The 24,707-nt window shown below is 41.5% G+C and overlaps 2 protein-coding genes across 5 annotated transcripts; both read left to right on the forward strand.

Annotated features, from left to right (window-relative positions):
* The first annotated feature begins 4,044 nt into the window (after positions 1-4,044).
* Positions 4,045-11,010, forward strand: fdxacb1 (ferredoxin-fold anticodon binding domain containing 1). Of its 2 annotated transcripts, none has more exons than XM_084074633.1 (6): positions 4,045-4,144; positions 4,869-5,166; positions 7,199-7,355; positions 7,513-7,716; positions 8,760-8,918; positions 9,223-11,010. In XM_084074633.1, the coding sequence occupies exons 2-6, from the start codon at positions 4,992-4,994 to the stop codon at positions 10,475-10,477; spliced, it is 1,950 nt and encodes a 649-aa protein (XP_083930759.1). In that variant the 5' UTR covers positions 4,045-4,144; positions 4,869-4,991; the 3' UTR covers positions 10,478-11,010. The 2 variants fall into 2 exon arrangements, with proteins under 2 accessions (XP_083930759.1, XP_083930760.1); XM_084074634.1 differs by having other exon boundaries at positions 4,064-4,262.
* A 921-nt stretch (positions 11,011-11,931) lies between these two features.
* On the forward strand, positions 11,932-24,071 carry alg9 (ALG9 alpha-1,2-mannosyltransferase). 3 transcript variants are annotated; one of them, XR_014601898.1, is made up of 16 exons: positions 11,932-12,099; positions 14,172-14,307; positions 14,602-14,736; positions 14,891-14,961; positions 15,779-15,867; positions 15,978-16,113; positions 16,391-16,478; positions 16,570-16,675; positions 17,153-17,275; positions 18,609-18,763; positions 19,952-20,081; positions 21,178-21,325; positions 21,514-21,643; positions 21,871-22,001; positions 23,122-23,693; positions 23,768-24,071. XR_014601898.1 is itself a non-coding variant. In XM_084073458.1 (15 exons), exons 1-15 carry the CDS (start codon positions 11,954-11,956, stop codon positions 23,243-23,245), a joined length of 1,848 nt encoding a protein of 615 aa, XP_083929584.1. In that variant the 5' UTR covers positions 11,932-11,953; the 3' UTR covers positions 23,246-24,071. The 3 variants fall into 3 exon arrangements, 1 of the variants encoding a protein (XP_083929584.1); XR_014601899.1 differs by having other exon boundaries at positions 23,122-23,633; positions 23,765-24,071; XM_084073458.1 differs by having other exon boundaries at positions 23,122-24,071.
* The last annotated feature ends 636 nt before the right edge of the window (positions 24,072-24,707 follow it).

Raw genomic sequence — 24,707 nt, forward strand, 5'->3', positions numbered from 1 at the left:
AAGAATACGAACGTTTTAACTACTTGAACCCTATACTTAGTTGACTGGATTCCCAAGGGATCTATACTAGGCCCCCTCCTGTATTCGCTCACTAAAGTCTTGACAGAAAATAGCAGTTATACGAGCTTATAACATGTCGCTATGTGGTGCATTGTGAGCTTGCAGATCTGCTATTTTCACAGACGTCCCTTCCAGTATAAAGGTTCATGTGGTTAAAGTTTGAATGAAGCTTCTAGGTGAAAATGACAAAGCTGGAGCATTCCAGTTTTGAGAATAATAAGAATTGTTTGAAAATAACTGGGTTCACTCCAGAAATCAAACCCACTAATAATAAAAACCTACTACTACTACTTACTTACTTTCTTCAGTATGTCTCCTAATTTAATCAAGTGGGACATTTTCACACTATTGTAGACAGTGAAATTCCTCTCAGTAAAATGATGTAGTGTAAAGCATTACCCTTAATTCTAACCATTCATCAATCAACTTTTAAAATAAACATGTTTACATTATTAAAATACAACCATACAGTATAACGTTTTGTCGGCTTATAATAGAGCCGACTAAAGGTTTTTTGTTTGTTCAAAAGTCAACGGCCGTTGTGGGCTCTATCATATTATGATATAGAGCCGACGAGTGCTGATGACCTTTTCATCCCATCTCCTTTACAGCGTAGCGTTTACATCCCATTACCCTAGGGGACGGACGGCTGCAGTATCCAATCAATTTTAATTTATACATGCACTAGTTCCGACAAAGGTTGAAATTGAAGTGCCTTCTCTCCAAGCACCTCAGGGAGCATCCTCTTTCCTTTCCCATGGCTTCTCAAGAAGCAAGACTACAAATTGAGACATCCTTCAAGAAGATGGAACACGATTGATTTTTGGGTCGCGGATGGAGGATCCAGGGAGGAGGCGAGGAGGTGGAACCATAATAATCGGAATTTGGCTTGAGACAGCAGGTTGACAAAACAACGGAAAGGAAAGCTGTGGGAGCACACGGGTTCCATGGACGAACGGCGCATGCACCGGACGAAAGGTCCATGGACGAACGGCACATGCATGGGACGAAAGATCCATGGGAGCATGGTGCATGCGCGGGACAAAGGCACTGTGCATGTTCTCTAACCTGCTAGGATTACTGAAGCACACAGGGGCTGAACTATTTATTTGGTCAACATAAGGAAACACAGAAGTCATGGATGTGCTTCTGTCATCTATCTCCTGCACTTTTCTGCGTTTGTAGCCGGCTTCATACACAGCCTCCTCACCTTCATCACGGCAATGTTTATTCATTGACCAGGCAGGGCGACTATGAGTCTCAAACTGCGTCATGCGTAATGCATCAGTACGCTTCTCACCCTGAACTGAGAAGGTGGCCTGTGACGTGAAGTGGGGGAGGCTGTAGAGACTCACTGGAGCTGAGTGCACAGCCTCCAGTGGCTTGTAAGGCTTGTTGGTCTTAACCTCACACATATCTCCCTGAATGACAGATTCCTTTGGCGGAACGTTTGCAACTGCATTCTTCCACAGTCTCCGAGCCGTCCTGGACTTCCTAGCCCCCCTTCCTTTTCGTTTTTTCTCTAACCTGTCAGGATTACTATGGGAGAGACACTGCGTCCTGGGGAATGTATCTGTATGCTCATAACCCTGAACTGAAGGGATAGTCTCTGGCCTGATGCATGGGAGGCCGTAGGCACTTGTGAGTGTAGAGTATGCAGCACTGCTGACCTCCAGTAGTGGCTTGTAAAATCTGCTGGCTTCCAGAAGACTGTTCTCAGCGCTCTCATCCTCAAACGTATCTCCCTGAATGAAAGATTCCTTTGGAGGAGCATTTGCAACCGACTTCCTCCGTGATCTCCGAGCCTTCGTGGTCCTCCTAGCCTTCCTTCGTTTTTTCTCTGACCAGCCAGGATGACCGAAGCACCCAGGAAAAGGACTTGTTTCAAAGAGCTTGGCTCCAATCCTTGTGTGTACCGGAAGTTTAGGGAAGTCCTCCCTTGGAATCTTTGAGCCAAACATGCTCTCACCGTGATGAAGGGATAGACGGTCAGAGTACTGGTTTCTCTTCTGGGTCCACCCAGAGCTGTTGAAGTCCTCTGACAGATTAGCTGAAAAGTATTCAGGCCTTTGCCAAAAATGTTTATATTCTACACCCCACAGAGGACTATAGCTTGCTGCATATCTCAGAAACTTTTCTTCCTCCGGAGAAAATAGACAACTGTTACTCAGCTCCTTTGATCCCCGATACAGAGCTGCAGGTGGGCTAAGGTACTTGAAGCACACAGGGGATGAACCATTTATTGTTTCAACATACGGAATCACTGGAGTCACAGTCTCTTCACCTTCCTCACCTTCTCCCTCACTTGTATCGCCCTGAACGATAACTTCATTTGGAAAAGGACTTGTTTCTCCCTGACACTTAACACCCTGAATGATCATTTCCTTTGGGAAATGACTTGTTTCTCCCTCACACTCATCTCCCTGAATAATTTCCATTGGAAAAGGACTTGTTTCTCCCTCACACTTATCTCCCTGAACGATAACTTTCTTTGGAAAATGACTAATTCCACTCTCACACTTATCTCCCTGATTGATTATTCTATTTGAAAAAGGATTAATTTCACCCTCATATCTATCTCCTTGAACGATTTCCTTTGGAAAAGGACTTGTTTCACCCTCATACTCACCTGCTTGAATGATAACGTTCTGTGGAAAAGGACTTGTTTGAACCTCACACTTATCTCCCTGAATAATAAACTCCTTTGGAAAGGTACTCATTTCATGAGACCCTCCAAAAGGCTTGTCTCAAACGGCCTGGAAGTGAACCTTTTTAAGGTGTTCACCTCTCTCGGTCATTTCCTTGTCTTTCTTTCACTCTGAAACTCTGCCACACCGACTGGAAATATAAATTATAGCCAGTGCTCTGACATCATAATGACGTTGACAATTCTGATTGGTCAATCAAGGCCTCATGCCTCTGCACAACAGACTTGTTTTACTTTGTGTCTGCAGTTCTAATCGTACACTCCAATTGATTATTTTTTGGCGAGGCTATCCATCTTTGACAGGGTGTGTGTGTGTGTGTGTGTGTGTGTGTGTGTGTGTGTGTGTGTGTGTGTGTGTGTGTGCGCGCCTGACAGCTGCCTGCACCCCACATAGCTTTGCACCCCATGTCTGACACAGTCCTGATCAGGACTGTGTCAGACGGACTCGAATCTGCCTGAGTAGGCAACCCGGCCTGGCGGAGATCTGCATCAGAGGAGCACACTTTTGTTAATAAGAGCCAAGTCAACTATGACACACGGTTTAAGAGCATTGATATATATGTAATGGCAATTTCATTCTTCCTTTGTTTCAATGTTGCACATTACTTCACAGGTGGTCATTGGAGTGATCCTATGCAGTAGAAAAGTAAAAAAACATAACAGATAGAAGTCCAGTCCAAAAATCCAGGTTTAGGTGCATTTATTGTAGTTTGCAGTTTGAAGTGAACATACCATTGAATAATGCAGGGTTATTTCTAGTGGTTCTGTCTGTTTGCTCTTGCTGCTGCTAGAAACGGTGTGGCTCCTAACCACCCTGTGTCCTCTGTCCTCACTAATCAGTGCACCTGTGACCCCTTAAGTAACACCTAGTGCTGTTCAAACTAGAGCCCGCCACCCAGTGTCGAAAAATAATAATGCCAACTAAGAAATAATATACTACCATCAAAATGGCTCCTACAATATAAATGAAATTAAATTAAGACCTCCTACCAACAAGCACTTGCTTGAATGTCCCGGAAAACCATTGCGGTAGAGAACACATAATTGGACAAAATCTTTTGGGAAATAATACACCATGGCATAGACCATATAATAACCATATGTTTTTTTCTTTGATTTGTCTTTTGTTTTTCAAATATGACCAGGTGCAATAAACAAAACAATTGCGTATAATGCCGGACATTAATGCAAATCGTGGACTGTGTTTAAACCTCTGGTTTAACCAGAGAGGGACACGGTATTTGTTTCTCATCGGACCGTTTCAACTGTAACGCACATTCACATCCAGAAGCAACTTTGTTGTTGTGAGTGAAAGTGACATTAATTGTTGTGGCATAAATAATAACGTTATAATTCACGCTTTGTTGCAATATTACGGTAAGCTATAACCAGGAAAACATTTGGACGTGGCCACAATTAGGGTCACTTTTGCTTCGATTGTACAGGACGAAAAGCCGGTGTTTATTGTTACCCAGGCTTTAACACAGCTCATCAGGTAAGAGAATCTCCTCGTCACTTGACCATGATGACGGGTGTCCTTCACCGCTGCAGCGTCCATTGACAGCCTGACAGAGGGACATAGTTATTCGTTATTATTAGTAAATAAAAGCCGAGGATTCCCTCTTTCCACGCGTTAGCAGTGTTGCCATGTCCGCTTGTTATAAGCGACTTTGGGCTTGTTTTTCAGTCGCTTGTAAATATTGTTGGTTGCGGTTTTTTGGGCTTGTTTCTAAAGTGTGCTGCTTGTCTAGGCGTGTTTCACAATTTTTAAAATTATTTTAACCAGTGGTTTTCAAATATTTTTCATGTCATGGACCCCCAAAAATAATATGTATTTGTCACCCTAACCCATCTGAAAATGTTTTGTGCCAGGGAGCCCAGCATACCAGATTTGTGTTGTTAGAATGTTTCAAAAATCTTCCAAATCTTCCAAATTATATTTCAAGATTTTTTTGAAAATAGCAGATGACGTATACGCTTCCAACGCGTCGCATGTTCTTTGGCTATTGGCGATTGGCTATTTTCAAATAATTGATGATGTATATAGGTTTACAGTGATCATGTGGCCTAATAGTCGCTTCTTTTGGACTTGTTTTCATAGACCCGATTGCTTATTTCTCAAACAAAATATGGCAACACTGCTTGTCAGAAACAGAGAGGGAGGAGAGAGCAAGTTTCGTCTTCAGCTCGCTCTCATCATCTTCCTGTGATCGATCCCAACACCATGTCCACTCATCATCTTGCCGTGTTACTGGTGGGAGAGGGGAACTTCTCATTCTCGGCAGCTCTGTCTCAGTCCTCCCAGACAGAGACCATCACAGCCACCTGCCTGCAGAGCCAAGAGGAGGCACTACAGCAGGAGGGAGCAGCAGCCAACATTCAGATCATAAAGGACTCTGGTATGTATGTGTGGTGGAAGAAGTACTCAGATATTTTACTTAAGTAAAAGTAGCAATACCACAATATAAAAATACTCTGTTACAGGTACAAAAAAAAAACCTGTGTTCAAAATGTTACTTGAGTAAAAGTACAAAAGTATTGGCATCAAAATATACTTAAAGTACCATAAGTAAAAGTACAAAAATGTTTCAAAAATAGCAGATCTACGTGTTGTGAGCTTGTAGATAGGCTATTTTCAAATAGCCTATTTATAAAATAAAAGTGTTTAATGTATGTTTTACATTAAATACTACTAGTAACTAGTGACTAAAGTTTTAAAATCATTTTAGTGGAGTAAAAAGTATAATATTTGCCTCTGAGATGTAGTGGAGTAGAAGTAAAAGTACTGAAAATTGGAAATACTCCAGTAAAGTAGAAATACCTCAAAATTGTACTTGAGTACATGTACTTAGTTACTTTACACCATTGTGTGTGTGTGTGTGTGTGTGTGTGTGTGTGTGTGTGTGTGTGTGTGTGTGTGTGTGTGTGTGTGTGTGTGTCACTTCACTTGTCAGTCACATGTGAGCCCGTTCATATAGGGCCAGGGTCTGGATTGAGATCCACTCAGTGCCCCTATCTAAAATACTATTATAAAAAAGGTGCATAACATAAATGAATTTGAGGCGGGTTAAATGCGAACGCTAGAGGGCGGCAATTGCCACCCCCTGCCTGGGACCTCATCAGTCTGCTTGTTCGTCACGTAATCAGGGATTCGATTCCTGGGCCGGTATTGAATGTCTCCTGTCCCCTCCTCTCTGACCTAAGGCCTATCACATGCTCCACATCTGTTGTATTTTGTGTGGAAATGTTTAGATGAATAGAAAAATACTTGCTACAGGCTGTTTCTCCAGATTGCACAAAAGTTAAGTAGCCTTTTTCGGCTCTATGTCTTTTTGTACGTTTCAATTTTTATGGCTGAAGCATGGGTGAAAACCCTAGCCAAATTCCCCACAAAGACAATAAAGTTAATCTTGAATTGTTGACTCAGCAAACCCTACTTGGTATCCAAGCCAAGATAAGGAAGTGCTAGGTTAGTAATGATGAACACACATGAATTATTATCGTGGTAAAACATGCAATCATTGAATAGAGATTAATTATATTGTAAATGTGTTTCACAATGCCCTGGATACAGGTGGGAATCTGTGTGTCCAATAGTTCTTGACGTAGTCTGCTAATCTCACTGACACTCAGTGTCACATACTGTAGATCCAGTTAAGAACATTTGAATCACTGTTTACTATGAGTAAACAATATGTTTGCTCTCCTGATGTTTGAGAGAAAAGCTTGTATTGTGTAAAACAAACACTGATGGGCATTTAGCAATCAAAGGCCCATGGGACTTTAGCCTCTGTAGATAGACATGCAAAGTATGTTATTTAGATGCATGTTGTTTAGGTAGATGCTACAGTAGGTTTGATGTTAACATTAGCTACTTCCTCCTGGGGATCCCAAGGCGTTCCATGGCCAGTGTGGAGATATATGTGCTATGACAGTACTATGCCATCATGATAATCTCCATACCGTATGGGCATTATAGGACACAGACAGATACAGAGATATCCATGTATTTGAACACATAAAGAAAGCTCCATCGCACGCACGCACGCACGCACGCACGCACGCACGCACGCACGCACGCACACACACACACAGTTACAGAGACTTGTGGATTTATAGATATTTCCGGACAACTGCCAATCCCACCATCATACCTTTGGGTCCTCGGCAAATACACACCCCAAGGTTTGAAATAGATCTCGAGATATGTGGGGGACAGATACACAGAGATTTAATGCATTTATAGATGATATGTGATATACTGTAGGTGAGTGTGCAAAGCTCAGATTATGAGTTCAGATGGACAGAATACTGGACACTGACTTGGCTACAATAGCATAGTAAGAAAAACTGCTACAAATATTTAATAATAATAATAAAAAATATATATAAATACTAGCCAAAAAATACATTTATTATGTCTTATATCAGGTGGAGTGGTGCTCTATGAGGTGGACTCTACAAAGCTTGGAAAATGTGCAGCTCTGCAGGGTCTTGTATTTGACCGTGTCGTATTCAACTTTCCTCACTGTGGACGGAAGAGTGGTGTTAAAAAGAACCGTGAACTCCTTAAAAGTTTCTTCCTGAGGTAGGTTATGTTGATGTTTTTATGGGTAATCATTACTTATAGGCAACCTTTGATTGAACAAAAATAGCGAGTATGCAGAACATCAGTCCTGATGGTTTCACAAGACAGTACATCACACTGAACACAAGTTTTTGTTGATCTTATCCTGTGGGCCCAGCTGTGTTCAGATGCTAAGCGAGGAAGGGGTGATCCATGTTGCCCTGTGCAACGGGCAGGGTGGCACTCCAGCCGACCGACCACAGAGGGACTGGCACAACAGCTGGCAGGTCGTTGCTATGGCAGCAGAGGCGGACCTCATCTTAAGCGATGTCCAGCCTTTTGATGATGAGAAATACAAGGACTACAGGTGTACTGGATACAGGTGAGTGTTACAGCATTCTCAACCATTTTAATTTCAAGGACCCCCAATTTGATATGCATTAGGACCCCCATTTGATACCATGTTATAATCTCTGGGACCCCAATCTACACTGTAAAATCGTACACTTGGAGCCAAATGGCCCTGTAAGGGTCTATTTGGTTCCATTTGTACTCTTACAGAGTTATAGACCATTCGGACCCCCTAGTGGTCACATGGTCAGATCTCAACCAGATGTTGAGAACCACTGGTGTTACAGCATGGAAGCACATAAAGCGTGCGTGTGTGTGTGTGTGTGTGTGTGTGTGTGTGTGTGTGTGTGTGTGTGTGTGTGTGTGTGTGTGTGTGTGTGGGTGTGTGGGGGTGTGTGGGTGTGTGGGGGTGGGTGGGTGGGTGGGAAGGTGTGTGGTGTGGTCTGGTAGTACATCTAGTGGAGAGTTTCCATTGTCAACAGCACACAGCATAGACACCTTCACGGAAAATGTTTATTGCAGGGGATTAAACATAAGCAGGTTAGAGGAACTATCTAGAAAGGTATAAAAAACGTATTCCTGGACCAGGGTAATAAATGGCTGTGGAAGCTCGTGACACATACAGTCAGAAAATCACTCTAACCATCTCGTTTTAGTGAGTCTGATACTTCACAGTGTCTGCGTGTCATATATCATTTATATTATCGCTGTTGGGTGGAAACCTTGTATGTCCACAATCGTTACTTCTCAGGAAATGGAAAAAATACCTGTGTTCCAATGGATTTTCAATGGTTGAATATTTATAAAACGTTTTCTACTTAATTTTTTTTCATTTGGTTATTTTCGTTACTTTTGCACAACACTGTCATGCGATGAAGTATCAAATATGGCATAAATTGGTAAAATGTAAAAAGATTAAATATGGAGAGACAAGGTTTCTGCCCAAAGCTACGATATATACAATTTTATATAAACAATAAGTGTGTGGTTGTATGCACATGCACACATGTAATTTGCACTTTATAACATTTTTATTCCAGGTGTTTTATTCACACTGTTTTCTCTGGTGTGCAGGAGCCAGGACAAGGGCTTCCACGTGGAGAAGGCTTTGCTTCACGTGTTCACACGCAGCCTTACCATGGGCACTGCTCGGAGGATCACGGTGGAGGAGACCGTTGAGGGGGGGAGGGTTCAATACGATTCAACTGCCGAACTCAGCGATTACATTTTCAGGTAACACAGAATGAAGCAGAGGTTCTAATTATGTACCTGTATGTATCCCTTATAAATGTCTTGTTCTTATCAATTTTACACCGACTTATGTCAACAAAATCACGTCTTTTTGTTTGATCTTTTCGTTTGTTTTTTGTTCGTAAGATGTTTTCACTGGCACCTTTTGTATCTCATGCAAGAGTGTAACATTTCTTCTCTTTATTTATTGTTAACCCACATTATATCGCAAATGAACGAAACTACACTAGACCATGAAAATATCTATTCAATTTGCACATGCTTACGGTCACTGTTCTTTCGTCAGGGGATTTCTCTCTCCAACCTCAGTCCATCCTGTTCGGCTGGTTCAGGACTTTGTGCTGAAAGGATTGTCGGAGAAATGGACTGTCTCCATGATGTCCGAGTCCCTCCCCTTCCTCCTCACCCCCAAACAACTACAGAGGTGCTTTCATCAGATAGATGGCACACAATGCTACCAGATACACTCAAACCTCACCTCACTCAAACCTGCCTTGACAGAACCTCTCTCAGATGGGGATATACAAAAAGATCACTCCATCTTACTGGACGGTCACAAACCTTCGGACACACTGGTCACTCTTTTAAGCACATGCATAGTTTCAGACAAAGTGAGCAAAGGCAAAAGCCAAGGAGCCGAGCACCCGAGGTCGGCTTGCTGCCTGCTGCGTCCATCACTCCTTCCCCAGATGGAAGAGCTTCTGACTCATATGCGAGAGGAAGAACCAAGACGTGGGCTAAAAAGTGCTGCAGAGATTCATCGGGAGAGAGAGGATAATAGCGTTGATGTTGAAGCTAAAGGGAATGCCAATGAAGCCCCCAATGGGGACGGGAATGCCTTCACTGAGCTCCTATTTGGCATCAGTGGCCTGGTCTTCAAAAATGTTCCCATCAGCCCTTGGGCCCCGCCTGCCTTTCACCAGCTGGTCCTCTGTGGAGTGTTCCCTGTGGCATGTGAACCAATCAGATCCTTAGGCCAGACCCTGGAGACCCTGCTGGCTCCCTACGCCGTCACCCTGGTTACAGAACAGGGATACCTGTGTCTAACTGCACAGCCAATGGGACTGGTTGGTAAGGTGTTTGGTAGTGACATCAGTAACGACACCAGCCACATTAGCGTCAACATGGCCTTAAATTTGGATCTCCTCGCTGTGCTCATGTTCTCGCTCCCTGATTTGCGGTCGCTTTGGACGCGTGATCCACGTTTCTTAAAGCACTTTGAACTCTGCCCGTCCCCGGGGGAACCATTCTGCCCATTTTCCCTGTTCCCCCAGCGCTTCAACTTTGATATCAGTTTCTGGGCGGGACCGGCCTGGGAGGAGAAGGACTTCCACGCTGTGGTCAGAGAGGCCAGCAATGGCACCGTGAATCAGGTTAAACTTGTCGACACCTTTTCACACCCAGACCTTATTCAGACCAGCTACTGCTACAGGCTGAGCTATCACTCACACACACATGCACTGTCACACACACACGCCCTCCGGCTACACAGATGCTTGGAATCACTGCTGTCGTCTCGATTACAGGTCACCATCAGGTAGCTGGATCTTGGCAAATCACATCCGAGGAGAAACTGACAAATTGTTGGGTTGTTGCCTAATTTGTATCTGCAGAAATGTGGTGACTGATAGTAACTTATTGTGAAAGTAAGCTGTGGTATTACATGTCCATTGTTGTTGTTCGATGTCAGTAATTGTGATGAATTGTATTTTAGTCTCATAAATGTTACCAAACTTGTCATGATCTGATCTTGAGCTATGCTAACAAAATTGCTCAGGTACTGTTCTGTGTATCAGGTCTGTTTGGGACTTTGTGTAGTTTTACTGTATGTTCTTTTTTGTCTAGTTGTGAAATGCAATATAATAACAGCCTATTAATATAATGAAAAGGCTACTACATAACATATCATGTGGTACATAAAAACAGATGAACATCAGTGACACCTTTGACTTGAATCAGCTTACTCAGGATTTCAGAAACCTCATTGTACCAATAGACCGTTCCCCTTTTCTCATTCTTTCCTGTTTTGTTGATACTGTATGGTTTGTCTGGTTTTGCTTTTCCGTTCACTGTTTGCGATGAAATTTGAGTTTCGCTTTTGAAAGAAAATAAAAATGTTCTTAATGATAATTGTCATTCATTTGTACTGGGGGGGGGGTACATAATATAGGGTTGAATGTGATACTGTACAGGTATCAAGCTTGAGGAACCGAATATAACATGACGCCACTCCATTTAACTTCAATGGATGCAGCCTCCAAGTTCTTTTCTGTTGCCCTATTATTTTTATGAATGGTGTGCTCGTTCTTGATTACCACTGTAGGTATAGTTGAGCCAAAAGACCAGTGACTCTTTGGAGCTTACAGTGGGCCCCTGACACATCTGGTCACTTTTTAATATTATTATTATTATTATTATTATTTTTATTTTTTATTTTATAAACAGGCCAAACACAATCATTCTTGAATGACCTTTAATGCCTAGATTGCGAGCCGTTCGGAAGCTAACCATTCCGAAGGTGTGAATTGACATTATCATGTGTCTTCATGATAATTGCTACAATTGCTACAAATAGACTACAAAACCTGTGGATAGTCATTTTGGGCATAAACAAGAAGTTGAAGGGTACATTTAGGATTGATAATGATGTAGCCTACTGCCTACTACTGTGTGTGTGTGTGTGTGTGTGTGTGTGTGTGTGTGTGTGTGTGTGTGTGTGTGTGTGTGTGTGTGTGTGTGTGTGTGTGTGTGTGTGTGTGTGCATGTTCAAATCATGTATACTTTACAACATGATTACAATACCATTATCCAAAGCATAGATTTATTATTATCATTATTATTATTTATTTTTACATTTTGGGAAAAAATGCCAATTTAACATTTTAGGTGCCCACTGCCCACCATTGCCATTGGTGCTATTCAATAGACAAGGCCACGCGATATTAGACTGGCTCTGGTCACGCGAGATTGTGACGGCCAGTGGCGGAAACGCACGAAGCCCTGAGCTGCTGGTAAACATGGCGGCGAAGGGGCTTCGGCAGCGAACTAGGCGAGGAAGCAGACAGGACGCGATCAACGTGAATAATGCCCCCAACATCGAAACTCGAACAGCGAAGGAGGACAAGGGCAGTGATGACATGAAAGGTGCAGAGGCTCGGCAGGAGTGAGTATGCCATATTTAGGTATCTGTGTGAGCCCCTAGCCCCGATATATGACTGTCATATGACAGTCATTGATGAACTTCAACCTGGTGTTTGCACTTTCTCCCTTTTTGAACTGTACATCTACATAAACGTCCAGATTTCAAATTTAAAGTGCTTACCCCATGGCCACGGATGTTACAATTATGTACGGGCCCTCAGACGTACCCGTATTTTCCGTGTTGTTCATTAAAAAGCATTTTAATGCGATCGGTGGCCATTTTTCTACGTATTTTCTTTGCTTTCAACTACGTGACCCTATCGGTTGGGAGGCACTCTGATACATTATAACTATGAGAAAATGGCCACTGATCGGATTACAATGCTTTGTATTGAATAATACGGAATATACGGTTTACTTCTAAGAGCCCGTACATAATTGCAACATCCGTGGCCATGGGGTAAGCACTTTATATTTGAAATGTGAACGTTAATGTAGATGTACGGGTCAAAAAGGGAGAACGTGCAAACACCAGGTTGAAGTTCATCCATTACGGTCGTGACAGACGACGTCGTGTGATCCATGGCTACCATAGCCATTACGTTGTCACTTCATGATGTCAATACAATCATGTTGATGGATCAGTACTGTGCATATAACATAATGGACCATGCATGCACCCACAATGGATTGAAATATAATAAAGTCTTTCGTTGGGTGTGTGTTGTACGTGTTGTTGTAACTGAATGAGTCGCATGCTTGGTCTCATACAGTGTCATCACCACTTGTTTTGTTTGATTCATTCATTCTGCCTTAGATGTGACTTAATTTATGTAGCTTTTTTGTATTACCTGACCTGTCACACACAAAATCTACTTACCAACATGGTCAATCGCCGCCGTTGGTGACTAACTTGCTGTCACTAGAAATACTATGTAAGAATACTGTACAATTTCATATATCTTTGTCTCTATGGTCAGTTTAAAGCCAAGACACCTCAGGATTAAGGCAGTTTGGGATTTATTTTTCTCATTGACACGTCAGCAATAAGGTGCCTGTAGGAGCTCCACCTAGAATCATTATGTAGACACTAGACAGGGTACACTTCTTTGTCTAATTCGTGGCTGGTTTGGTTACAGTTTGAGGTAGTGGAGAAAGCAATGGAATAGGCAGGCTTAAGCAGCCTGAGGCATGGGCAGTGGTAGGAAAAGTACTCAAATTTTTTACTTAAAGTAAAAGTATCAATACCGCAATGTAGAAATACTCTGTTTAAGTAAAAGTCTGTAATTCAAAATTTACTACAAAAGTATTCGTATCAACATTTACTTAAAGTACCAAAAGTAGAAAGTACTCATTATGCAGAATGTCCCATTTCACAAGTTTTCAAAATCTTTTGAAAATAGCAGATATACAAGCTCACAATGCGTTGTGAGCTTGTAGATCGTCTATTTTCAAATGGCCGAAATGTATATAGGGCTGATGTATGTTTTGTAAAAAAAAATATTCAAAATCTACAAAGTAACTAAAGTTTTCAAATAATTGTAGTGGAGTAAAAGTATAATATTTGCCTCTGAGATGTAGTGGAGTAGAAGTAAAAATACCTCAACATTTAAGTACAGTACTTGAGTACATGTACTAAGTTACTTTACACCACTGGACATGGGGAAACTGGAAAATTACACCTGCAGTTGTCAGAAACTTGCCCAGATGTCCAATATCAGTACCGTATATAACGTTTTGCATAAAATAATTAATAATACAGCAAGCAATTGATAAACGGCAAGCTTGGATCCTTTTGCGAATTGTCACACCAAACATCAAAATGGCTTCTATAGCACCACTGAAAGTTAGTAAATGCCACTAATTCATTTACTGTTTTCATTTGTTATTGCTAATTTGTAATACTATTACTTACGGTATGATCGCTATGCAAAACACTCAACAGCGAGACCATACTTTTACAGGACTTTTGTTACTGTACCACCATACTTAAGAGTGTGTGTGTGTGTGTGTGTGTGTGTGTGTGTGTGTGTGTGTGTGTGTGTGTGTGTGTGTGTGTGTGTGTGTGTGTGTGTGTGTGTGTGTTTTAAACAGGCCAGTAAGTCGAGGAGGGCAGGTATGGGCACCCGAGGGGTCGACAGCATTCAAATGCCTTCTCTCTGCACGCTTCTGTGCAGCACTGCTCAGTAACATCTCTGACTGTGACGAGACCTTTAATTACTGGGAGCCTGTAAGTAGTGTCTGCATTGTGTGGAATTTATGGAATACTAAGTAATAAGATATGAATGCATTTAATTTGTGTATAGATAATAATAATAATGACATGTCAGTATCGTCTGATATCATGTTTGATGACATTGCATGAGGGGCCACCGGGCCAGGAGTTTGTGCCCCCATTAAGCAGGTTACTGTTACTGTACAGCTGTGCTTCTTTTACATGTAGTTTGTCTAGTTAGTAGTTTGTCTATGCTCTTTCTTTCTTTCTATAATCTTCTTTTTTCTAACATAATGTCCCATTGGACAGATGCACTACCTGTTATATGGCACAGGGATGCAAACATGGGAGTATTCTCCATTATATGCCATCAGATCCTATGCTTACCTCTGGTTACACGCCCTGCCTGCTTGTCTACATGCTCATGTACTACAGACCAACAAGGTAACTACACTCTTATTTCTCTCTCCTTGTCCTCTTTCTCTCTCTCTCTCGCTCTCTCTCTCTCCATCTATCTCTCCCTCTCTCTTGCAGACACATACATACTGTAGGTCTCTGTAAAAAAACATTAATTCCTGTATATTTGTCTATGTTGCAGGTTTTGGTGTTCTACTTTGTACGATGTGCCCTTGCTTTCTTCTGCTGTGTCTGTGAGCTCTATTTCTATAAGTGAGTAGTGTCTTCAATGAATGGGTTAACAGGGGGATGTGTTCTTTTTTGATTATCTAAAATGTATACTGTAATTATATTTTAAAGTTGCTCGTAAGAGATAATGTACAGTACAGTAAAGTCTTCACCCTGTCATGGTTTATTTTCCATTAATGACTTCCTCAATGTACATTATCCTGCTTATCACATGGCTACTTATAAGCAAATTCAATAATTTGACACTAAACATTGATTTAAAAAAAAAAGTTTTTTTTATAACAAGTTTACGTTTCCATAGCAATGTAAACGGAGGCAGAGTAGCGGTTCTTTAATGAGAAATAACGAGCCCAGATTGTCATGATTGACCAATCAGAATTTGAGTTTCAGCAAAGCTGTGCAATAAAGACATTTTTAAGGGTTTTGTCAATGTTTTTAATGAGTGTTACAAAACAAACAAAGCTCTGTGTGTCTGTAGATCTGTCTGTGCCCAAAATCTGTTCTGCCCGGTTCTCCTCAGTGGCTGGAGCAATTGCTCTGAAAGTGCACACAGCCATTGACCATTACCATGTGCACGGAACACCGAAACCCATTTTTTCGCTTTCCCCAAATATCAGCTGTTTATTAGCGTTTTTGTGTTCGCTGGCTCCCGGGTTGCCAAATCATGTGCGTGAAACAAGCGTGGGTGCTCATATCCCCCGACTGGGTATAGTCTAGTAATAATAATTTCGATTTTATCCCATTGTCTGATAATTGCCATGTGAGTAATCGTGTGTGTGCGTCTGTCTGTGTGTGTGTGTGTGTGTGTGTGTGTGTGTGTGTGTGTGTGTGTGTGACTCAGGGCAGTGTGTAAAAAGTTTGGCTTGCACGTTGGCCGCCTGATGTTGGCATTCCTTGTCCTGAGCACTGGAATGTTCTGCTCCTCGGCAGGTTGGTCCAAAAACAGGGCACCTCTACACCAGAGAACATATTGGGTAACACAACATAACAACATGTTTATACGACATGTGCTGATCATTTTATGTGGCCTTTGTCTGCAGCATTCCTGCCCTCTTCGTTCTGCATGTACACTACTTTGGTCGCCATGACAGGCTGGTTCCAGGACTCGCCTCCATTGGCCATCCTGGGGGTAGCTGCCGGTGCCATTGTTGGGTGGCCTTTCTCTGCTCTGATTGGGTAAGATTGAAAAGCTCACAAATCATTTTTTTGTGAGTTAAAAAAGCTGATTTTGAAAAGTGTTTTTAATATTACATACACAATTTACAGTCTGAGATTACATACTTTATGTATCATCACTGCATCCAATGCACAGACATTGTTAACAGTCTGAGATAGTTTTTGTTTGTATAGTTATTTTCTCTCACTACTGGCTATAGAATTAGCAGAAATTAAAAAATAAAGTACTTTCTCAGAAGTTCTGTTACTAACGTTACCAATGGCCTGGCTGTTGTAGGATCCCGATTGCGTTGGACCTGCTGTTGATAAAGAGACAGTGGAAGAGCTTCATCACCTGGTCAGCCGTTGCTCTGCTGCTTCTGCTGGTGAGACTTCCCCTGACATTCACCGGTCGTTTAATGGGAACGTGTGCACATGTCCGCTTTTTTACAGATCGCGTTTGCCTTTCTTTCTCAGGTACCACTAGTGGTGGTGGACTCTTTCTTTTATGGGAAGCTTGTCATCGCTCCACTAAATATCCTGCTGTACAACGTCTTCACTGAGCACGGCCCTGATCTCTATGGTAAAGCCGTGTCGGCTTTAAAGACACCACCAGTGCCTCTGCTTGTTTTGTGTGCTGACCGACATTGGCATAATACATTTCGGCGTGGGCGAGAGGTTTGATAAGAGACTAGACATACTGTACAACAGTAGCTCTCATAATCTTTCATAGTATACAGTATATATATTCAAGAAAGATGCATATTTTCATTCATATTTTCATATTTGATAAACATGCAGTATATATTCACTTTATAAGAGACTTATAAGAGATAAAATGCGTTGACATATTTAGGCAAGATTGACTTCATCATCAATATGATGTCAGAAGTCCACATGGGCACCATGCTTGTTCGACATGTAGCCTGAACTCTGAACTGCACCGGTGTTTCAACCTTATTACTGTATTACTGACACCTGTATTTCCCTCTGGGATCGATAAAGGTTACGTTATCTTACATGTTTTTTAAAGTAGGGTTTGTTGTTGTTTTTGATGCAGGTACAGAGCCTTGGCATTTCTACTTTAAAAATGGACTCCTGAATTTTAACCTGGTGTTTGCCCTGGCACTGTTCTCTCTACCACTAACCGCTCTAATGGAGACACTGCTGCACAGGTTCAATGGTGAGTACTCCACTTTGTGTGTGTGTGTGTGTGTGTGTGTGTGTGTGTGTGTGTGTGTGTGTGTGAATGACAGAAGCTCATTTACAGTATATTTGGGAGGACACATTTAGCTAAATGAGGTATATATTGTAGACCACTGACTTGTGCTTTGTTCACAAACTACTCTCAAGATTAGACAGGCCATGATGTCATAATTAGACTCACTCTGTCTTGTTTTTACAATCATGTCAGCTTGAGGTGGTATCTCACCACATCAAGCTGAACCCAGACAAGACCAAGCTCCTTCTTCCCAGTTAAGTCCTGCCCGATGCAGGATCTAACTATTTCCATAGAGAACGCCCTGGTGCCTTCGGTTCCAACGGCCAAGAACCTGGCTTGGTGTTGCCCTGGACAGTCAGCTCTCATTCAAAGCCCACATTGCAGCGGTCACTCGATCCTGTAGGTTTACACTCTATAACATTCAAAGGATCAGACCATTCCTCACCCAGGAGTCAGCCCAGCTCCCTATCCAGACAGTCATATCAAAACTTGACTACTGTAACTGCCAGTAAGGAGTGAGTTACAGTAGTCAAGTTTTGAGGCTTAAGTGCATGTGCACTTAAGCCCCTCCAAATGATCCAGAATGCCGCAGCATGCTTGGTCTTCAACCAGCCACAATTTTCACATGTCTTCTCCCTTCTCCGCTCCCTCCATTGGCTCCCAGTTACTTCCCCCACAGAGTACAAAACACTGATGTTGGCCTACAAAGAAACCAAAGGTATGGCACCCCCATATCAAAGCCTGATCCAACCCTACAACCTTTCCCGCTCACTCAGATCAGCTAACACAGGGAAGCTGTCAGAACCTTCCTTAAAACATCCAGGACACAGCTCCACACGTCCCAGACTCTTCTCCCTTTTGGCTCCCAAACTGTGGAACGAACTCCCCATTGCTAGTATAACTGCAGACTCACTGCCAATCTTCCGCCGTAATCTGAAGACTCACCTCTTCAGACTCCGCCTTAGCCCGTAGCACTTGACCTAGCACTGCCCTAGTCTTGACAACCTTGCAGGCTTATGTAAAGGCAAAAATGTAGATGGCATGTTATGTAGACAGACGCTATAGGTCGTTTGTAGACCTGGCATCCTATAGTGTGCATAGTTTCAATGTATATTATTGATTTTTTTTAATATTATACTGTTTAGACCGATGATAGGTTCTTGGTTTACCTATGATCCTAGATTACTATTTCTATGCATTGCACCTTGTGTTTTCCTTGCTTACTGTAAGTCGAGCGTCTGCTAAATGCTTAAATGCTTAAATTGTATGTCTTACTGTTTGATTGTCTCTTCAGTGCAGAACCTTGGACGTCCATACTGGCTGACTCTGTCTCCCATGTACCTGTGGATGTTGGTGTTCTTTACCAGGCCACACAAAGAAGAGAGGTTTCTGTTTCCCATCTACCCCCTCATTTGCCTCAACGGAGCAGTTGCGCTCTCCTCCCTGCAGGTACGTGTTGAAATCTCACACCATTTGTAAACCACTGGATCACGAGTCGACCCCAAAGCTGCACTGTAAGACATCCTGACAGCATCACAGACAAAGACAAAGAATCTTTAATTAAGACCAAAGGCTTTCTATTTGTGCACTTTTATTCAAGCATTTGTCCCCCATTTATTCAAGCATACCCAGATGGGAGCGCCACGTATCTAACTAACAATAGCGCCCTCTGCTGTAACCCTACACCATTGCAACAACGGTTACATTTGCACTTTTCAGATGTTATAATGTGTTGAAATTCTTTATTGGAAATAACCCCTTGAGATGAACCATCTCGTTTTCAAGGGGGTCCACAATTACAGAATACATACTAATACATACATTTAAAAACAACAACCGAACAATTCAAACAACATCAACCAAGGGAGCAAAACAAAACATAACACTAACACAACAACAATACACAGAGCACATACTGTATATGAATCATTGCATCATAGATCTGTTACAATGATAAGTGAAAACATGAACAGGTAATCTGAAGGCGAGAGGATAGCTCAGTTTTATACAATTGAAGAGATGTTATTGACTGAATATGTGAACAGGTAGTAAATTGTTCCAGTCAGAAGGAGCTTTAAGCCTAAAGGATTTTTTGGAAACTGATTTAGATACTCATGGAACATCAAAGAAAACCTGTGCACGATGTTTAGAAGTGAAATGATCCATATACTGTTTGAGATACTGTGGATAATTAAAATGAATACATTTAACAATGAACTGTAACCAGTGCTGCTGTCGGCTTACTGTGGTAGATGGCAAGTTAATATTTTCATACATGGCGTAATGATGAGTCATATATGGACATCCAAGAATAAAATAAATCTGCATAACGGTTGTATATTGTATTAACCCATTAAGACCGGAAAAGCCTATATGTTGTTGTACCTTTTAAAATCAAGAAAGTATCTGTGTCATTTTAGATGTTAGTTGCTATGTATATATGTATGTATGTATATATATGTATATAGCAACTGAAATTAAAAAACAAAATTGAATAAAAAATAGAAGATTTTCTGAAAACTTTTACATTTAGAAGGCCTTTTTAAAATCTTCTTCGGGTCTAAATGGGTTAAGTTGGAGAACTATATGACTCTGTGACTATACACTTTGCAAGCTTCCTTGCCTCTGTGTCTGCAGAAATGCTACCACTTCCTGTTCCAGCGCTATCGTTTGGAGCACTACACTGTCTCCTCCAACTGGTTGGCTCTGGGTTCCCTACTGGTCTTCACACTGCTGTCACTGTCTCGCTCCATGGCCCTTTTCAGAGGTACACACAGACACACACACACACACACACACACACACACACACACACACACACACACACACACACACACACACACACACACACACACACACACACACACACACACACACACACACACACACACACACACACACACACACACACACACACACACACACACACACACACACACACACACACACACACAGAGAGGTAATTGATAGGTTAACATATTATAGAAACTAACAGAAATAATGTAGTTCAAAGCATGATTTTACAAGGAATTTACTTTGGCCGGTGATACAGTGAGTGGCAACCCTATATTAAACAATAGGACTACTAAAGAAGTATATGACCACACATATGGTTGTGTAAATCGACACTGTACAAGACACAGTACAGTCAGACAGTAAATTGAACATTAGACAACATTAGGCATCATAGCAGTCATGAAGACTGAGAGTTAGGTCTCATGATTGTATGTTGCTGTATTCAATAGAGGCACCGACTCTACATGCTTGCATGTGTGCACATGCAAACACTGTTCAGTTTACCAGTATGGGAAGGTATGATGCCCATAATTTACCACTTATATTTTAGCCTTTTATCTGGCATTCTAATCCAGACTACAGTCAAGCACAGCCATAAAATAGGCATGAGTTTATAGAAATGAAAACGATCTTTACTGTGTTAATGTTGGTACACATCTGTAGTGCTCAGAAAATGTTCATTTGATCATAGTATTGAAGTAAGAAGTGGTATGTTGACGTTTAAAACACATTTTTGGTTTGGTTTTTAAATCGAGTTATATCAAAACCAGCATGCACAGTTAAATGGTCAGTGTTAATTTAACCCTGAGAGTGTACAAATGTAGACCAAATGAACCCTTTCAGGGGTTCGTGTCGAAGTGTCCTTGAGCAAGACACTTGACTGACCCTAACTGCCCCGATGAGCTGGTTGTTGTCTTACATGGTTTCCTGCCATGAGTGTGAATGGGTGAATGTAATAATGCACATTTTAAAGCGCATTGGATGAAGGTGCTGTAAATGCTAATGCACCATTTATTGCATGGATTACACTCCAGGAGAAATGTAACTTACAGTATCTCTGTCGGCAGGCTACCACGCCCCTCTGGACTTATACCCAGAGTTTCATCGCATCGCCAAGGACCCTACTCTCCACTCTGTTCCTGAAGGCAGGAATGTTAGCGTGTGTGTGGGCAAGGAGTGGTACCGCTTCCCAAGCAGCTTTCTCCTACCTAACAAGTCAGTATTGAAATAGAATGTCACATCACTGTTTCCATCCAGCTGTTAATTACATTTTAAATTGAATGTAAAAAAAACTCTTGACTAAAATTATTAAATTAAATATAAAATTGTGAATGTTCTCAATAAAACCATTTAGATGTTTTTTCTATTACTTGCATATAATAATACTTCGTTCACATCTCCAGCTGGCAATTGCAGTTCATCCAATCAGAGTTCAAAGGACAGCTGCCTCAGCCCTATGCCTCCATTCCATTGGCCACTCAGATCATTCCAGCCAATATGAATGACCAGAACCTGGAAGAGCCAAGCAGATATGTGAGTCAATCAGGCAACATAACAGTAACACTTTATGATGTGGTTCATGGTGAATTAACCATTAGTAAATGTTATTTTAATGTTTATGTTACAGTAATTGACAATTTGTTTGTTACTAATGTATGTACTGTACATTCATTATTTTATTTTTTATTCATTCATAATTATTATTCATGAAATGAGTTAACTATTGTTTGTACCTGTGGATTTGTTTTGCCGTCTTGCAGATGGATATTCGGCAGTGCCATTACCTTGTAGACCTGGACACAGAGAGCGAGACGGCCCACGAGCCACGCTACTCTTCTAATAAAGAGGAGTGGAGCGTTATTGCCTACAAGCCTTTTCTTCAAGCATCAAGGTACTTTCTCAAACACATACGCAGTTCACATTAATTGAAAATAATGTTTTTTGTGGACCTTGTAGGCCCTTGAAAATGGGAATTTGTGAGTTTGTTTACGACCAACAAGAACACGTATTTGTTGCTGAGTCTTTGTTCACACTTGGCACAAGTCTACATTTTCTCCTCTAGTGGACTCAAGGTGCCCTTTGGTCATTTTGCATATTGATTACCAAATAAATACTGAGTCCTTGCACAGTTCAGAGAAGGACAAGTTCATAGGCATTAGGCAATCATACTGTCAACTGAAATAGTGTAGATTGATATGTGTGGTGCAGGCTATTTGAGGTGTCACAAGCGGCACAACAGACATTACGCAATGTAGTACATTGGCCTATCCATTCTCCTTATAAACAAATAGCATTGTAATGTTTTCTTGGTGAAAAAGCCTAATTATAGTTAACTTGGCTGAAAATGTTTGTGCTGAGAATTTTAAGCTTGGTGAATCATTTGTATTGCCTATATTCCACTATTTTCCAGTGCTGAGTCAGTTCCTGCTGTCAAATTTGTGAATCCAAATTTGTGGTATACTGCACAAAAATGTGCGCTTGATGTGCAAAGGCTTGAACAATTCCGTTTTAAGAATTCTCAAATGTTAAGATGTAGGTCAGCCCATTCAGATTTTGTTAAAAAAAAAAGAAAAAAAGCCCTGACAAAGCTCCGGAAAGATAATCAAAGACTCAAAAAGTTACATCTAGAAACCCTTCTCTATAAGGTGGACATGAAGATAATATTCCGGAGAACTTGCCACGTGCATGAAAACACAAAAACGGGTTATAGAAAAATAAGACTTGGTCTAATGACAGCATGGCTCTCATGTGGATCTCGGACTTCAGCCTGATCTGAGCTGCGTTAACTTCGATTGTAAAAATGTAAGTTTCAATACTTCCTAAAATGTTAAAAATCGTATGTGGTGGTAATTCCGTGGCCTACTGGTAGTGTGCACAAGAAATTGGTGCTGATGGGTCCAGCAGTTTGCGAGATAGGCTCTGGACACACACAGAGACGGATAGACCCTCTTATAAGTAGATGGCTAGCCTCCGACAGAGCCCCGCCGTAATAAGCACTATTTCTCTCTCAGGTCATCTCCTCTCTTTCGAGCGTTCTACATCCCATTCCTGTCAGACCAGCACACCAGCTACAGTCGCTATGTTATCCTGAAACCACGGCGACCAAAGCAGCCTCGCAAGCGCTCCCACGGCTGACCTCTTCGCCCTAACCGTCAGAACTTTTGAACGGTGTTGGTTCTCTTTCAAACACCTCCTCTCATTCCTCCATCCTTCAAATGTTGTGGGTGTGTGTGCGTGTGTTTGTGTAGCCTACTGTATGTTTGTGTACGCGGGTGTGTGAGTGTAGGTGGGATACTGTAGGTGTGTCTATGTAAAGATATTTAAGTTTATATCTCTTTATGAAATGCGTCAAAGATATCTCACCCTTTAAGGACATCTGTGTCTGCTTAAGCCTGTCAGGAGCATCAGTGTGTGCAAGGGAAAGTGTGTGCGCGCACGTCCGTGCGGGCGAGTGGTTGTGTGTATGCTTGGTATGTATAAGCAGGACCTGTGTAGCAAGCATATTGTGTGTGTGTGTGTGTGTGTGTGTGTGTGTGTGTGTGTGTGTGTGTGTGTGTGTGTGTGTGTGTGTGTGTGTGTGTGTGTGTGTGTGTGTGTGTGTGTGTGTGTGTGTGTGTGTGTGTGTGTGTGTGTGTGTGTGTGTGTGTGTGACAGCAGGAAATTAATGTGGGGGTGACGCACACAAGGTTTTGACCAGATATTGTCCCAGTTAAGCTGTTGCACATAAAAATAAAAGTATTGACTGCTTTTCTTTTCATGCTGAACCTGGAAATGTGTCGTGAACAATTTCAAGTTTAATCTGTTAAAAGAATGATCTCACAGTGCGGATTCACCTCTACATGAATGTTATGTGACTATGTGGTCTATTGGAAACGTAAATGGTCGAGGATGAATGTCTTTGTCAAAGTGAGGGTGCATGATTCATTTAATTTGAAATGTTAATAAAAAAAACACAAGTACACACCTCTTGTCTTTTACTATGGAGGAAATGGATTACATTGGTAAAATTAGATCACACCAGGTTGGAACCAGGCTACATGATAGTTGGTCACCTGCACTAATTAACAGTCAGTTAAAATATATTGCTGTTGATCAGAAACCTTGTATATCCATATTTCAACTTTTTAGGTTTTTGAGTAAACTAATGCCCAAGCATGTCGTGCAAAAGTAGTGGAAAAAGTTCACATGGCTTCGCATGGCGACGTGTTGTGTGTTTGTAGATCTTCAGTTTTTGAAAAGTCTCAGTTTCATAGATATTTAACTAATGAAAAGTATTAACACAATCTTGTGACTAAATCCAACTACATTGGATCCACTGGAACTCGGGGTGCTTTTTCCATCTCCTGAAATGTAATGGTTTTGGACATAAAAGGTTTATACTCAACAGCGAATGTATGTTGTTGAGTTATGCTCAATGGAAAAGAGTAGTTATACAATATTATACAGTGAGTGTTATGATGTGGGGGGGGTCTGTCATGTCTGTTCTGTTCGACAAATATCGGTACCACACACTGACAAGTATTATGTTTCAGACATTTTATTTCAGAGTTCTTAGATACTGTATCAAACATACAAATCACTCACTTGTAATTGGGTG

This window comes from Gymnoscopelus microlampas (assembly GCF_963454915.1).
Source record: "Gymnoscopelus microlampas genome assembly, chromosome: 12".
NCBI classification, from domain to species: Eukaryota; Metazoa; Chordata; class Actinopteri; order Myctophiformes; family Myctophidae; genus Gymnoscopelus; species Gymnoscopelus microlampas.

Bases quoted from the DNA above. Each gene is read 5' to 3' on its own strand.
- fdxacb1 (XM_084074633.1), top strand. From the start codon at position 4,992: ATGTCCACTCATCATCTTGCCGTGTTACTGGTGGGAGAGGGGAACTTC. The intron at 5,167-7,198 runs GTATGTATGTGT...GTCTTATATCAG, and splicing joins TCAGATCATAAAGGACTCTG to GTGGAGTGGTGCTCTATGAG. The intron at 7,356-7,512 runs GTAGGTTATGTT...CTGTGGGCCCAG, and splicing joins CTTAAAAGTTTCTTCCTGAG to CTGTGTTCAGATGCTAAGCG.
- alg9 (XM_084073458.1), top strand. From the start codon at position 11,954: ATGGCGGCGAAGGGGCTTCGGCAGCGAACTAGGCGAGGAAGCAGACAG. The intron at 12,100-14,171 runs GTGAGTATGCCA...TGTTTTAAACAG, and splicing joins GGTGCAGAGGCTCGGCAGGA to GCCAGTAAGTCGAGGAGGGC. The intron at 20,082-21,177 runs GTACACACAGAC...CTCTGTCGGCAG, and splicing joins CTCCATGGCCCTTTTCAGAG to GCTACCACGCCCCTCTGGAC.